The sequence below is a fragment of the Carcharodon carcharias genome, chromosome 9 (genome assembly GCF_017639515.1).
Source record: "Carcharodon carcharias isolate sCarCar2 chromosome 9, sCarCar2.pri, whole genome shotgun sequence".
In the NCBI taxonomy this organism is placed as follows: domain Eukaryota; kingdom Metazoa; phylum Chordata; class Chondrichthyes; order Lamniformes; family Lamnidae; genus Carcharodon; species Carcharodon carcharias.
The window spans coordinates 157585152-157602598 of NC_054475.1; the positions used below are offsets into that span (position 1 = coordinate 157585152).

Genomic DNA, 17447 nt, shown 5'->3' on the forward strand with positions numbered 1-17447 from the left:
CCAAGGACCTGCCCAAGGCAGACGACACATGGCCACAAATTGGACATACCGCAATGGTAAATTTGTGGGTGAAGGGCAAGCATTCAACTGACGGCTCATGCACACACGGAAGGGATGGGCACGGGGCTACACCTCTTCCGTGGAAGCATGCGTGGCATCTTTCAGGCTGAAGAAATGCAGAAACCCAGCAAGGGAGACAGAGGTGGCCACACCTTTCATGAAGGAGGCTGCTGCCTTCACAGAGCAAACTTAAAAAAAAGATCCAGATTCACTTTCTCTGCTCACCTGGTCTCTCAGATCTGTTCCTAAAAACAAGCCTGAAGGATGATACGAGATTAACAAACGTACCGCTGGAACAGTTTTACAATAACTTTTTTCTCCTTACAAATGGACTCTTGAGGAATTGTCTTCTTGCTAAGCAAAATAATTGTTTAGCAAACACAGTGCGGTCTGTGTTACAATCACCTCATTGGTCACAATTTATAACTGCAGTTTTTGGTATCATTCATTAGTCAATGGGAGATATGCTTCTCTTAAAAATTCACATGGAAGCATAATTGTGACTAAACTGTCACAACATAAAGCAATCACAAAGACAGCATTACTGGTAAAATGATGGCAAAGTGACCTTGTTAAAAGCTGTGTTAACTGTGCAGTCAGTTTTGTCAGGTGTTGCGTTACATAGCCTGCGCTTTTTGTCTTTTTATTTATTCATTCACAGGATATGGGCATCGCTGGCGAGGCCAGCATTTATTGCCCATCCCTATGCTAATGGTTACCATTGGCAGGAGGTCAGGTGCGATGCTGTGAAATTGTTTCTGGTTGTGCTGCAGTCACTTACAGATAGCTAGAGTTGCAAGACAAACACACTGTAAACATTACTCTGTCTATATTCTTTCTTTAAACAACACATTTATTTTCAAAATAGCTTACTACTTTATATTTTTTAAAAGAAGACAATCATTCAAATTTGACCACCACTAAGTGAAAATCTTAATCTCCTCTTGGTTCAGAACCAAATGCTTCACTGTGGAACCCACTGAAAACTTAACACAATGGCCCAGATTTTGCCGTTTTCAGGCTGTCTAGCAGTAATTATAAATGTAGTGCTCTGTTAAAACCCAGTTTCACTGCGTTCAATAAGGTGCAACTTTCTCAAGGGTTTTTTTTTTACAGTGAGATTAACAGCATTAAGAGTGGAAATTCTCGTTATTTCTTAAGATTTACTAATGATTTTGGCCTAGGGGTGACTCAGCAGTGCAGCCTGGGAGGAGTGTAGAATCACTAACAACTTCTAGATGTCTGCATTATTCTGTGCATGTGCAGACTCCAGGAGTTGAGACAAGAGCAAAATACTGCAAACGCTGCAAATCTGAAATAAAAATAAAACTGCTGGAAACGTTCGGGCAGCACCTGAGGAGAGAGATAGTGTTAATGGCTGGGATCTAATGTCGGTAATGGGGTCTCGCTTACTGTTTGGAGAACCAGTGGAAACCCTGCATCACTGCCATGGGGGAAGCTTGAGGAAATTAACTGCCCACCAGGCCCTTAACTGGCCAGCGTCTGGCCTTCCCCAGGATTTATGACCTCTGAGGTGGAAAATCCCGCCCCTGAGACTTGCCGGCCAATCGGAGGTAATGCTCCAAGGGCTTCACCTGGGATCGTCACTGGATCCCTGGACACAGGTGAATGGAGCAGGAGGGGGGTTTGCAGGGGGAGCTGTGTGACTCCCATTAAATCCCTCGGCAATCATTAAATCCCAGTGGGCTCAGGGGTAATTGGTGTCAAGTGGCTCATTAATGAGCCTGATTGACATCTCGCTAGGAGTGGGTGAGTTGCTTACATCGGTCCCTTCCTGCCTCTAACTTAATCACCGGCAGACTGACATACAGCGTCCCACGCGATTTAGTGGGCCTGGCCATCATGTTTCCCGTGGTGACCAGCTGGACTAAATTCTGCCCAATGTTTCAGGTTACTGATGAACTGAGGTCTGATGAAGGCTCATCATCTACCTGAAACGTTGGGCTGGATTTTCATCTTAGAGGCGGGTAGCTAGCTGGAAATTTGCCAGCTCAGTGTACCTGCCTCAGGAAAAAGGGCCCCGAATGGCGTAATTTTCATTCCCGGGGCCAGGATAGAGTGGGGCCTGCCACCCCTGGATGCAGATCAGAGGTGGCCACAGGGGTTGCTGAGTGCTGAAATGGGCTGGTTAAAAGGCCCACCTCAGTTCTCTAGAACTTTACCCTGTTGTTTTGGTAAACATTAGGCCCTCTATCCCTCACACTTCACACCCCTTCACCCACTCCCTATGCCAACTCATAGCAACCTATGCCCCCAACCCACCCCCAATGGCCCTTCATACCCTCCACGCCAACTCAAGGCACTTCCATGTCTATTCACCCAACATATACTCTACATAGAACCAATGAACCCTAGAGTAACAATGGCATGTGCGGAAAAGCTTTAAAAAAGCCATCCATAACTTATTTTCAAAACACCACTGCTACGACAACCCCATAAACCTTATACAACAGACTGTTAAAGAATCAATAGCAGGAACTATAAACACTTGACACCTCTATCTTGTGTAAATAAACATTGAACCAATGACAAAATGGATTTATAGAAAAATAGTTGTCAATCAAGCAATGTTTTCTCTTGTGTGCACCTCTTCCAGCAAACTAATAGAAGTCTGGGCTCTCAGCCAAGCCAAGTTAACTATGTTTCTCTCCACAGATGCTGCTTGATCTGCTGAGTATTTCCAACATTTTCTGTTTTTATTCCAGAGGTTGCTGCTAGTTTTTGTAGAGTCATGACGGTGGATAGTATTAGTTTCACCATCATTACGAGTGCAAAATCTGGGCCATTAAAACACTCTGCCAGCGTACTGTACACTGTGTGTAAACCGTAACACTAGTTAGTGCATTATTTTTTAAAATTCAGGTCTAATAATAATTCACCCAGAATCAAATGCTCCCTGATTCTTGCAACAGTTAATACATTCTCAGGAACTAAAAATCCAAATAATATCTAAAAATGCCTCTACTGCTTTTCAAGCATGCAACTAATTATATATGTTTTGTTTGTAAATTCCGAACTAAACAGGGAAGTTGAGGTTTAAATCTGTGGCTTGTGAGCTAAATTCTACTCTGTAAGGATCAGTCCAAATGCACGTGTATGTATGTCCATATTTTCCTCATCACGTAAGTCATTCAGATTTGTTCAAGTGCAAATCATGTTTCCTTTTGATGATAATGTTCTATGTGGACACCCATGAGGAAGATTGTCTGATTATTTGCTTCAAGGAAATAATCGCACTATACTAAATTTTTCTTACTGCCCAATTCAGACAGTTCAGCTCTTACACTAATCAATGCATTAGCTTTCCTGTACATTCAAACTTCCCTGTATTGTACTGCCAATGATCCGAACTTTTCCCTGATTGTGTCCACAAGCCAGCAAGTGAGGATGCTACTCCTGCAGAAATACGAGTAGAACTTTTAGATTCTTCTATCAATTAGTCACCAAATAAACATCCACTTGTCTGTCAATCTATTACCCCTTCCTTGGTAACACAAACTAGTTCATGTACATTGTTCGACTTTGATGCATTGTTATTTATGTGCAAACTAACACAGATAACATCATTGAGATTTTTAAGGTAAAGATTGCAAGAACTCTGGAATTGACAATTCAATCAATCCTCATAAATGGTAAATCAATCGATATTAATAGATATGGCAGAAGGCTTTCGTTTTTAAAACCTGGCATCCAGCAGAGTGAAGGATTGAAGAGTGGAAAATACATAGAATTTCAATAGAAAAAATTACTTGCCATGGTCAATGTGATGGATATCCTTACACTTTGACAGTCATTAAGTAAAATCTCATTACCAGCCTGCCTGTCATAGTTACATTATCTTGTGTCTGTTGTTTTCTGAGATGCATTTTGAGCTTGTATCCCTCTGGAAGATCAGATATTGTGACAGTTAATCAGACGGTGTGTTTACCTGTGGACGAAGGTGAGAATATGCACTTTGGAGTCATTGTTTGTCTGGTTATATATTGGACAAACAGTGGGGTGTGTTAAATGATGCAAATATTGTAATATACTAAATTCTGTACAAAAATATCCTTATAATAGCAAATTAGTTTTATTTTATATGATGTAACAGGTCATTTTGAATTTATGAATGTTCCTATTCAATGAAAATTTGTTACAGAAAAAAGTGTCTTACAGAAAAGGGGTGGATAATTTATGTCTTTACGTGAATAAATGATCTTTGCACAACTCCACTGGACTTTCTCTTCAGGTTTTGACTGTCATTTTCTGTACAGATTAGTTCTGAAATATAGTTAACTTCAAAATATAAACACAAATCGTAAATAACTTAATCGAATGATGTTACTGAAGCTGACAAGGAAACAACAGTGTAAAAGCTACATGAAGAAAAGATCCATTCTTACATTCTTGGCACAAACATCTTGAAAATTCCTGCCAGTGTCACAAAGAAAACGATAGCGGGAGAAGTGAAAGTTACCTGTGAGAGAATATTTATTTTCTGTAACTTGCTGCAAAGGTACGTCAGGTGAACACACGATGGTGGCACAGAATGTTGGATAGTCCATGATAGATTCTGTGGGTGGTCAAGGTTTGCCATCATTACTCCTGTAAAAACCGACCACAGCTTAAGGACGTCGGGCAGGGGCAGGTTCACGTGGGGCAGGATTTTCAGGTCGATGGGCGGGCGTGGCAGGTGGGCCCAGGAGCAGCCGGGGGACAGCCCGCGGCCAGCAATCGGCCCCTGACTGCAATTTCATGCTGGCTGACCAATTAACAGCCAGCCGGCCTGAAAGGTGCACTGAGACGCTCAGCCCTGCCAGGGTGGAGGGACGGGAGGGCGAGGGCTGAAATCTGCAGAGGCGCTGGGGAGAGCGCACTGAAAGCTCCCCGAAGGCAGACAGCTTAGGAAGCTAAATTATTTTATCAAAAATAAAGATCTTGAAAACCTGAAAAAAGAATACGTCCCTACATAGGACTCACTCGCTCACAGGAACGTAAAAATTACGTCAAAATTTTCATTTTTTTTAAAATTTAACTATGGCAACCTCATCCCACCCGTGGATAAGGTTTCCTCAAAAGTCCAAAAGCCGCCTGACTGATTTGCCTGCCCAGCAACTGTAACATTGGCAGCAAAAAGTACAGCTTAATTCCTTATAATGGCTTTCACAGGCCTCTTAATTGCCAGCGGACGTGCTGCCGACCGAAATATCGCGCGAGTGCACAATGACGTCAGGACGCTCGCCTGATGTCATCGCACGCTATTTCACGCTTGAGTGTGTCGAGTGCATGCCCACACGCCAAGCAGAAAATCCTACCCATGGAAATCTTGAAGTTGCCATACATCACAGGCTGTGCTGTGGACCCCAACTGCGCAAGTACTCAATGAAATCTGCAGATGCGATAATCCTATTCGCCCTTTTCTTTTAGAAATCCCATAAATGATCAATGAGATATAACAGGATATTTAATTACGATCTGAATAATAAAATTACTTGTTTGGTCGTAGTTAAGTTTGAGGAGTGTTGAGTATTAGGCTTTCTAACCTAAATTTTAAAATTTTGTTATGAGACATGTCAGCTTCTACCTTTACCTCATGTCAATGTCACAATCTATCTTTTGCTTCATGTAAAATCTTTACAAACAGATTTAATTCTGGTATTTTTCCTTTCATGATCAGCTGTGTGCAAGAAAATTTGTGTGATTGGCTGTTTGGACAGCCTGATGATATCACTGCAGCTCCACTCTGGGAATCCTCCATGAGAGATAGAGTTCTTACCACAAAGATCACTAGATCTCTGAGTGATGCTTTCTTCGAGTGCCCTTGCTTTGCCCCTGACCACAAAGTCCAGGCCATGGTCACACACATCGTGGATTTTGCCATCTCAAGACCTTTTGCATTTTCTTCTCAACAAGGATTTGCATTTCTCTGGGTTGTTCACACGTGGAGGAAGCTCTCTCAAAGGCCTCCATGTTAACTGAGCAGGAGGGGGAAAATGAGAGGATAGGCTGCAACGGTCATGACACAATTTGAGGGAGGGTCTTGAAGGATGTTTTTGGAAGCAGGAAGGATAATGGTAAGGCCAACAGTATGGGGCTCCCACAGTTGAAGGAAAACCAGATGGAAAGTGATACTGTGATTGTTGATGCATTCCTCCTCATCATACATTGTTATAATGCCATTCACAATCTCAGCACATCCTTCATGGCCAATATGTACTTTAGAAGTGTCACTATCAAAATGCAGGGAAATATAAAAGCCAATTTGTGCACATTCACCTCCCACAAACAGCAGCTACTAGATAATTGTTTTCATGGTGTTGGTTGAGCGACGAATGGTGACCAGGACATGAGAACTTTATCGAATGGCATCACATGAGAGGCAGAGCGCCCTGGTTTCACATCTTACGACACCTTAAGCATGGTACCGCGAGTACTGCACTTTAAGTGTCAGCTGAAATTGTGTGTCCAAGCCTGTGAAGCTGAGCTTGAACCCACAACATTCCATCTCGAACCATTCACTGCGGCTGACAGTGACTCAGGATATTGTAGCAGTTTATCCATCTACCTCTATCACAACTTCCAGTGAGCAGACGCCTTTATCTCGGAGTAGTTATGTATTAGGTAGCACACTCTCATCCTTGTAAACTGAAATGTTGTTTCAGTAAAAGGCAAAAAGGGAGGAAATGCACTGGGGAATGCGGAAGGGGTCGTATCAAAAAAATTTATTGAGCGATACCAAATCAAATAGAACATGTGGAGAAAGAGCAGGAGAATGGTGCTAAATATTTAGGTCTTCCAAAAGCTGGCACAAGTTCAGTAGGCAAATGGTCACTTTCAGAGCTGTAAAATTCTCTGACTTTAACAAGATCACAAGACTTGGCAGGAAACATCACCATGACCTGAATTTTTCGATCATCAGGCACGCGCGATTGGCGGGTCTGGAAGCGGTCGGGAAATGGGCCTCTGGCTGCGATTGGCCCCCGACCACAATTTCATGCTGGCTGGCTAATTAACGGCTAGCCAGCATGACATGAACGCTGAGAAATGCTCAGCGCTGCCAGGGCGAGGGTGAGAAGAGGGCGGGCGCCAACCTGAAGGTGCGAGTGAGCTCCTTGAAGGCAGACTGCTGCTCCATGGAACTGCAGGCTTCCACAGAATAAAGGAAATGACAAAAACTCTGCCAAATATGTCCATGCAGCACAATCAAGCACACCTAACAAAAAACCAGTTCCCCGATATCCTTTTTTTTATTTTATTTCCCCACGGAGATTTCACCCCGCCCTGGATTGAGGGTTGCGCAAAAATGTGAATGCCGCCTGGGAGAATGGCCGTCCGCCAACTGTAAATGCTCTCTGGCCAAGTGAAATCACTGTTAATTGCATCGTTAATGGGCTTAATTGCCTGCTTGTCAGCAGACACGCTTCCGACTGCCACACACGCCCACCGAGCGATATATCACACGAGTGCACAATGATGTCAGGATGCTCGCCTGATGTCATTTCGCGCTATTTCACGTCTATTCAGGTGGGGCCCGCGCCAGCTCATGGGATGTAAAATTCTGGCCCATGTGTATGTTTACAAGGGATGCTACAATGAAGTAATTCAATTTAATATATTTGCAGCATTGAAAACAATCTAATTTTAATACCAGAAACAGCATTGCAAATAATGCACTGTAACCGGGACAGTGTGCTGCAGCAGAGACTTCAGCACTTGGATTAACATTCAGAGATGGTGGAGCCTGGCTAAATCTCCAGAAAAGTGCAAATGGTGACAGCCAGTGTGCAAACATTTCACAAGTAGATATTTGGAAAGTATTTGCATTTAAACTGAGCACAAGTACAGCGTGTATTAAGATGCTTTTTATAGATAGCCAGCACAGGCCAATCGTGATGGATTCCACTATATTGTTAGAATAAACATCTTACGCACAGTGATGGATGCTTCACTAATAAATGAAGAGCTTGGCCATCAGGTTTGATTGCCATCTTTACTACACAATTTTTAAGTGAAAAGGTGTCAAATAAATTAAGTTTAAGCAAAGTTGCTTTAGTACAGCAAGTACAATCTTTACCAAATGTACCAACAATTATATAGCATCAACCATCACAATGCCATCTTACTTGATATTGTTGGAATCATCTCTCTTTAAGGCGGAATTTTTCTTTTACAGAATTGAAGGATCGGCATTGAAACGTACATTTGGTTATTAACCTGGGATTCTTTTTCTTTTTTAAAAAAGGTCATAAGTTGACCTCAATGCTGTCAACAAGCAGACCTCTTCCAAGAAATCACCTGACCTATATGGTACTTGAGAAGAAGCTGTTTGTTTAATTAAAGAGCTTTGCAGTTCAAAGCTATGAAAAGCTGGAAGACAAAAATGCAGTCACATGACAGAGGCAAACCTTAATTTTGAACCCATGGTTTTGCTTTTTCAGTCTTGTTGGGGAACAAGCTGAAGGAAGGAAGGTTACCCTAGCTGGCTCCCTCTCTCTGCTTTGTTTAAAATTGTGTGTAGCTATCAAACTGTAGCCAGAGAACCCTCATCTGAGTGTAGCCAGGCTATATTTGTCGAAGGGTCATGAGGACTCGAAACGTCAACTCTTTTCTTCTCCGCCGATGCTGCCAGACCTGCTGAGTTTTTCCAGGTAATTCTGTTTTTGTTTTATATTTGAACCTTGTTGTGATGTGTGCCAGACAGACCAAATCCACGGGGGAAACTTGGTCGCGCTATCACGGTTTTGCAACTTGTATTCATTACGAGATGTGTGCACTGAATTCAGAAGTAATAAGTCCATCAAGACGTTGAGAGATTTAAAAAAATTAAATTAAAATATTTATCAACAAAATATAAAAGGTCTCAAGCACATACAGAAGACTACAAATTACTTACAAGGTAGAGAGAGGGGCCAACCAGCTTAATATCTGCCATTAGGAAAATATTAGAGTATTATATAGGATGTAATAACAGAACATAATCTAATTAACCAGAGTCAGCATGGCTTCATAAAAGGGAAATCATGCCTGAGAAATTTATTAGAATTCTTTGTGGAGGTAACTAGCAGGATAAACGGGAACCAATAGATGTAATATATTTGTATTTTCAAAAGGCGTTCGATGAGATATCGGAAATAAGGCTACTTAATAAGAGCCCATGGTATTGAGGGTGGTATATTAGTATAGATAGAGGATCGGTTAACTAATAGACGTCAGAGAGTTGGGATAAGGGGGGAATTTTCAGGATGGCAACCTGTAAATGATGGAGTGCCACAGGGATCAGTGCTGGGGCCTCAATTATTTACAATATATATTAATGACTTAGATGAAGGAGGTGAATGCACAATTGCCAAATTTGTGGATGATGCAAAAATAGGTGGGAAGGCAAGTTGTGAAGATGATACAAGTAGTCTAGTGAGGGATATAGACAGGTTGAGTGGGCAAAAAAGTGGCAGATGGAATATAATTTGGGAAAAGGCAAGGTTATGCACATCGGCAAGAAGAATAGAGGAGTTGAATATTACTTAAATGGAGAAAGACTACAGAAGGCTACTGCAGAGGGGGATTTGGGAGTCCCTGTGCACGAATCCCAAAAAGTTAACATACAAGTTCAACAGGGAAGGCAAATGGGATGTTGGCCTTTATTTCAAAGGGAATGGAGTATAAAAATAGCAAAGTCTCACTAAAACTATACAAGGCACTAATTAGATCACACCTAGAATACTGTGAAGAGTTTTGGCCCTTATCTAAAGAAAGGTATACCGGCATTGGAGGCAGTCCAGAGAAGGTTCATTAGGTTGATTCCGGGTATAGGAGGGACTTTCTTATGAGGAGAGGTTGAGCAGGTAGGGCCTGTACTCATTGGAGTTTAGAGGAATGAGAGACGATCTTATTGAAACATGTAAGATTCTTAGGGGGCTTGACAGGGTAGTTGCTGAAAGGTTGTTTCCCCTTGTGGGAGAGTCTAGGACCAGAGGGCATAATCTCAGAGTAAGGAGTCACCCATTTAAAATAGAGATGAGGAAGAATTTTTTCCTCTCAGAGGGTGGTTAATCTGTGGAAATCTTTAACAGTCCAGCTTCCACAGCCCTCTGAGGTAAGTATATTCAAGGCGGACATAGACAGATTTTTACTTAGTAAGGGCATCAAGGGTTATGGGGAAAAGGCAGGAGTAGAGTTAAGGATTATCAGATCAACCACAATCTGATTGAATGGCGGGCAGAATTGATGGGCTGAATGGCTCCATGTCTTATGGTCTTACTATTGTAACTCCTAAAATTCCTAATTAACTTGATCCCCAGTTACACTCCCTTTAAGGCAACAGTCCAAAATAGATTTTAGATTTAAAACAAACTCAGCAAGTTAACACAATATCCCAGACAATGGAATTCCAAATGCCTTTGCCCCAGCTTCAGTTTCGTTAGATAGCAGACTTATGTACAAATGCTGGCAGCTTCATGAAGGCTATTTCACACACTCCTGTTGGAACTTACATGGCCTTCTGACACACAACCTTTCCTTCTCCTTTATTTACGTTTCTCTCTTTTTAATAAATTCTATTGTTCCATATGTGTTTGAAACTGTACCTTCCTCAAGATATAAAAACTTTCATGCTGGCACTACATATTGTCAGTAACCTTTGGGAAAAATAAACATTCCTTAGTCTTACTTATCTGGCTAGATGCAAACAGACTAAGATCCCTTTGAAATCCAAATATCCCCTCACTGATCTAAAAAATGCAAATTCCCTTCACACTTTACGTGCTAAGCCAGCATCCCTGTTTACTCATTTGCATCTCAAATACCTAACTTCTTTTGATGATTTAAAGCTTGCAGTCCACATGACTATAAAACGTAATTAAATCACACAGACCCAACTATACTTACCTGCCCTGCCATAAACCTACTTCAAAATAAACCAGGAAATAAATGAAAATTACATGTTAGTTTGACAACGTGCAAAGCTGAGACCAGTTGCAGAGAACTTTCAGGCATCCGCATGGATGTCTTCACACAAGGAAACTCCAGGTCAACAATGTCGAGACCCTGCGGATGTTATCCTTTATTTTGTAAAGCCCATCCTCCAAAGCCCATCTCTGCAGACAGACTATCTGCTGGTCCTTTGTCTGTCTGTGTGCGCTAGGGGAATTCTTCAGGAAGAGATAGTTATACTTCTCGATTACAAGTGGATATTAACTAGTACTTGCAACTTGTTAAAGGAAGATTTGTTTTAAAATATATTATTCTGAATTTTTTGAAAGAAGCCTGGTCAAAGACTCTTTTCTTCTGAGTACTAGAAGTATAGGTACACAATTGGCCATCTCAGTGAGAAAGTTAAACATTTAAAATTAATAGTATAGCCTGCGGAGTAGTGGGGCTTGATAATTCACACACTCCTCCTATCCCAGTCGTAACAATATTTACTATGTACTTGTAGCACTCGATGTACACAATGTTTTCCATTACTTTTTTTTTATCACAATGTTTCTCTATTTGCCCTTCACAATTTGAAAAGTTAGTTAATTTTTGATCAGTTTTGTGCCAACTAGGAAGAAAATGCTAGTGGCGTGGAATAGATCTCCATTCTTCTTTGGAGCAATCTCAGATTAGGTATAAGGCATTAGATACAGAGTGAAGCCCCTCTCTGTTTCCAACTGTATGTCTTAGGAAACACTCCAATCTCATGAAACCATCTCTTTTTGCATCAGTTCGCATCTTCTACAACTCACACCACCCATCCTTTTACTGAGTGGGATTACCAAATTGTTTGAAGTTTATGGTGTGGATGAGCAGGAATTGTGTTGAGAATTTCAAATTATTTTCATGAAAGTTTGGGGGCAACTGGAGGAGAGAAGCCTTTCATCCCATCACTGTGGGCCTAGGACTTGAGAGCAATGTACATCCATTACATTACCCATTAACCCAGGTGAAAACACACATAACATTCGTTCTTGCCTTATTTATCATTGACATTATACAACTCCTCAGAAGACAACTAGAATGTATATTCATAAAAAATAGCAACAAAATTGATCTTGTATGGCGCAAACAGTACCCTTATCTGCTCTTATGTTGCACACATCTTTGTAGATCAGTCTCACCTGATGCCAATTGTCTACTTTCTATTCACATCATCACTTTGGGATAATGAAGCAATAGTCTTGGTACCTATCTTCAAATCACCCAAACCTGCTTTGCTGATACTCGCACTGGAACCCCCTAAGACCTCAGTGTTCTCCTGACTGAAATAAAAACACAGCCATGCTTTTTTTAATAAGGCTCCCATCCCCTAAGTATCAGCAGGTCCTCTCTCTTGGAAGCACTTTTATTGGCTACCTTAAGGCAAAGTATTGCTCAATGCCCTACTGTCTATACATGATAAGGGGAATCTGGGAATCAAGTTCCATGTCCATCCAATGCCTTCTTCCTCAAAAGTTCACTGGATTGGACTTTGCATTCATGGGCATCTAGTTCCAGACTTGGGGAAGGGTGTAAACTTCAGGTCATCGCGTTCTCAAGAACACATTCAGGTACGCATGCTTACACATGCACACACACACGCGCACACACACACGTATCCCAAGAGAAATTCAGTTCAGCCAATAAGATAAGGATGGGTGTCTCTCTTTCACTAACACTGTTTTCCTGTTGACAAAATGATACGTACTGGTCTGAGCAAAAAGAAATTGACCATAGACAGAGAAACAAAAATTAATCAGAATAATAGATAGATATACACAGATAGTACACACATTAACTCACCTGCCCAGCTTGATATCTCATTCAGATAGCTTCTATCTTTTTCTCAACCTTCTGGCTGCTACTGGATACGCTGAAAGTTATGTTTTCTTCACTTCATCTATTTAATCCTCTTCATCGCGTTTTAATTGACACAATGGCCATGAATACTTAAGTGCTGGTATGATCTCCATATGCACCGTCAAGATTACCATTTGATGACTTTTTGAAAATCATTTTAGCTATACATTAATTGTAGTGTTAGTATTGAACATACTTAAAATAATCAAAGTTCTCCAACTTAGGAATGTCAACCATGTGTTTATTTATTAGAAAGTAAATATAAAGAACTAGAAAACACAATTTGTAAAAACCAAACGAACTGGAAATCAAAATATTTATTTTAAATCTACTCTTTAGTTGAGGCTTTCAATACAATAAGGAACAAAAGGAATTTAGGACAGAAAGACTCAGTCAATGTAGTACACATTCTGCATACACAACATAGCAAGTGCCTCAGTGTTTGGCACAAAAACAATTCTTTCAAAACTAGATCTTTTTTAAATCTTAAAATAAAACAAACTTTCAAAAAATTGCTTTTCGGATTTGAGATTAACACTTCCTAACAGTGCTCTCAAGCAGGAGTTGCTACTCTCTCTTTATATATAGTATTTACCTTCTTAATGTGCCTATATACATGTTAATTTTACTTTAATAAGAACATTGCATTATCTTCATTGAACATAAGCAATTAAATCAAGGTGTATTTCTATAACTAATGCTAAGTTTCAAGACATTTGGACTGCAAAGTCAAATGCTTGTTAACTTCATTTGGCCAGGTGATTACAATTACTAATAAATCTTCAAATTAGAATTAAGAGCAAATCAATAGTTTCAGTGTTGCTATTTTATACTCTGCACTCTAATTTTTGGAAAGTTTCATAAAAAATACTCTCAAAGCAGGAAAGAAGCTAAGATAGGTTAACAATAACATTTGAAAGTGTACAAGTGTGCAGCATACTTCAAAAATACAGGACATATCTTACTGTAAAGATTTCCTTTCCTGTTTGAACTCTGCGAGCTATAAATTCTTTTTTAATAACATTAAAAAACAAACATCTTTTAGTATAAATAAGGAAAACGCATTCCCTTAAGTTTGGATTTCAGACTCCATAAAGTACAGCAATAGTTTTTTTGACCGATAATCTCCTAGCAAGCGCAGGAAAATTACAAGGCCACCCTCTACAGGCCTGCACTGGTAGCACAGTACACAACTTGAGTTCACAGGGATATACACTGATCTGATAAATTCTACCACAGAAAATTGGGAATAGTTTGATATTTTAAATCTGAACTTAGTTTCAAATCAGGAGCATTTGCAGTGTATCTTCAGTTTCTCATATTTTGCAAGCCTTCTTAGATTACCTGAAATCAGCACATGTAAACAAAATTTTTTTAAAACCCTCAATAGCAAGAAGGGCAACAGTCCCTTTGGGGTTCAAAGCTCATGTATACCGAACAGGCTTTATATACGATAAACTAAGGTTGCAGCCTGGAAATCCCTATTGATCTTATTAGCAGATAAAATGCTGTGAGCATTTGTGCAACTTTCCTTTAAGCCATTTTAGCAGAGACGTTAAACAAGTTAAAGCCAGTGTTAAAATAACAGTGAAATGTCATACAAAACAGGTTATGCATTTGTCTGCTTTCATCGCCAGCAGAAATTTCAGGGCTTGTATGTGTGTACTTGGCTGTTGCATCATCACAATAGCAGAACATGGCATAATGTCACAAATGAGACCACAGGGCAATCTCAGTCAAAGGCATTCGGCTGTCTCTTAGCCCTCAGTTGAACAGATTTAGCTTGTTCTATTTTTGCCTTTACATCTACATGTTTTTCAAAAAATGTGACCAAAACTGGTTCATTTAACAGTGATGCCAGTATCTGTTCGAAGGCAAAGGTCCATTCAATCTCAGCTTGTGCTTCTTGGACAACATCTTCACCTTTGTTTAGTGTCTGGTTGTCCTGAATACTGTCACCACTTTGGCAATCTTGAATTGTACCTTGTTTACTTGGGATGGGAGAGTTTGGACTGTTCAGCGTTCTCCCCACTTCCTCCATTCGAAGCAAGAGGCCAGTGACTGTTGTTATAGCTCGATAAAGTGCCTCCTCATTCGGATCTCCATGGAACAGATTATACAGCGTCTTGGAGAACTGAACGAATTGTGACTAGGGAATTAAAATAAGCACATAAATCATCAGGAACATGAAAGAAATTTTTTGGAAACAAGTCTCTGGGTTCCCATTGACCAGATGATTATTCCAATCTCTCATAGCTAAGGTCTAAGCAACCGAATATCTAACTCGAGCAAAAACAAAAATGCTGGAAACACTCAGTAGCTCAGTCAGCGTGAGTGGAGAGAGAAAAAGTGGGGTGAGAGGAGGGGGGAAAAGGTAAGAAATAATAAAAGGGAAGTGTCTGTAAAAGGATGGAGGGCATGGGTAATTAAATGACAAAAGAGGATGATGGTGCAAGACAAAATGAGATGATAATTAGATAGATATAGAAACAAAAGATGGGTCCAAACCAGAGAAAGTTACGGCAGAACTGCAGAGGATAGGGGAAACATGGGAAATCTGGCAAAGAGTCAACACAAAAGTGTGGCAGAAGAAAGGAAAATCAAAACAATGACCTGCTGAGTGTTTCAAGCATGTTCAGTTTCATAACAGATTTCCAGCATCCAACATAAGTCGATTATGTAATTTAAGTAGCTTATTTTCATTTCTAAAACATATTGCTGGAAGGACATTGTTTTACTAAAATCTGTTTTATGACATTGTGGACTTGCTTTCATGTGCAACATAATAGCAGTTACATGACATCTCTTTGTCCTTTCAGTGATCTAAAAGTGCTTCACATCCAATGAAGTGCACTTAGTGTTGTTACATGGCAATGTGCCCAATAGCTGCAGTTGAGCTCCCTTAATGGCTCAGTTGAAAGTACTGCAGTGTGAACCGTGCCGTACACACCAGCAAGGTCAAGCCATGCTTTGTGCTGAAAAAGCCAATCTTAGGCAAGCTTTGCTGGAAATATGCCACTGAGCTCAGTGAACGGCCAGAGTTCCTGACTGCTTAGATCTGGACAAATAAATGCAAAATATCACAGAGGCTGGAGATCTGAGATAAAAACAGAAAGTGCTGGAAATGTTCAGCAGGTCTGGAAGCATCTGCGGAGAAAGAAATGGAAGTTAACCTTTCAAGTCCAGTATGACTTTTTTTTAAAAAAAAGAGTCATATTGAACTTGAAAGGTTACCTCTGTTTCTCTCTCCACAGGTGCTGCCAGATCTGCCGAGTTTTCCCAGCACTTATAATGTAGAGCCTGGTGGAGTCGAGGTGATGTAACATACTGTGGTTGTGTAAACATATGTTCGTAGGGTTGTTGGTTTAATCCCATATGATTAAGGCTTTTGCTTTGTTTTTGTTTGTGGATTTATATTGTAGCTGGAAATAATGAAATGGGTAAAGTTGTTCATTCCCAGGATGCTTTAGGGTTTAAATACGTCAGGGTACAACTTAGCTGACAGTACTGTTCAGCTTCTGCTAAGATGCAGAATGTGCAATTTGGGCCTATTGATCATTTTTTGAAAATCGCCATAATGTTAAGCATAAACAGAAAGAGTCAGGATCAAAAGGATTATGCAAGTTACATCTCTACCTAGGGAAAAAAAACAAACACAATAAACTGATTGTGTTGCAACTATATTTGAGTTGTTGGATTCGAATCGCTTTACAGCTGGGTTGAGCCCTGCTTCTTTGCTGTAGTCCAACAGTCCAAAGACAACTCATTTTCTAAGGTAACACAGCGGCCAGAGTTCCTCTTACTGAAAAGCTGCTAACACTCCTGGAACTGTGCCTCATAGTGAGTCATGACCTTCAGGAAGGCATTCGATCTGTTATCTTTAGTTTTCAGACAACAGATTACAGGTTTTAATTTTTCTCTCCTTCTGGCTAAAGACACTGAGTTTTCATGAAGTATTATTCCCCAGAAACATTGCCATGAGGACCACTTTTGATTCATGAATCAAGAATGGATTATTGGCAGAATATTCAATTCTATAGATGGCATCACAGCAGCAGGACAATTGTAGCTGTAAGACCCTGCCTCAGAAATGGCCAATTCAGCTTCTGTGTTTTCTCGGCTTTTAATATACATTTCCACAGTTTACATTTTGTTTTTAAACATTTACAATAGGATAAATGCAGCTCAATGATAAAATTCAGTAGAAGAAAAACACACACACCCATTTCATTGCAAGGACACACTTCGCCCCCTTAAAAGTACAGAAACCAGCTGCTTTTTAAAGCTTGCTTTCAATTCTAATGGTGACAATATTTCACATTTAAAAATTATTCTGCTAGTGTATTATTACAGTCCATTTCCAAATGAATACTGCTAATTAGTCTCATAACTTTTAGGGAAAGAGGGAACATAAAATCACTGGCCAAATTATAGATCACTGAAGCCATAAACAGCAGGTTGCCAACAATGTTATCATTAGTGCTAAGAAGTGCATGGCACAGCAACAAGTTGTTTTGATTACAGCACTTCTGACATGATAAATTATCCCAAACAGCTTGACTGAAGTT

At 40.3% G+C, this 17447-nt stretch overlaps 1 protein-coding gene across 2 annotated transcripts in view; it reads right to left on the reverse strand.

Moving 5' to 3' along the window:
- Positions 1-13103: 13103 nt before the first annotated feature.
- Positions 13104-17447, reverse strand: part of tbc1d8b (TBC1 domain family member 8B) — a 71129-nt gene continuing 66785 nt past the window's right edge. For both annotated transcript variants that reach the window (XM_041195559.1, XM_041195560.1), the window contains one exon: positions 13104-15028. In XM_041195559.1, coding sequence (XP_041051493.1) covers positions 14612-15028 — 417 coding nt within the window. In that variant the 3' untranslated portion in view covers positions 13104-14611. The remainder of the gene's footprint in view (positions 15029-17447) is intronic.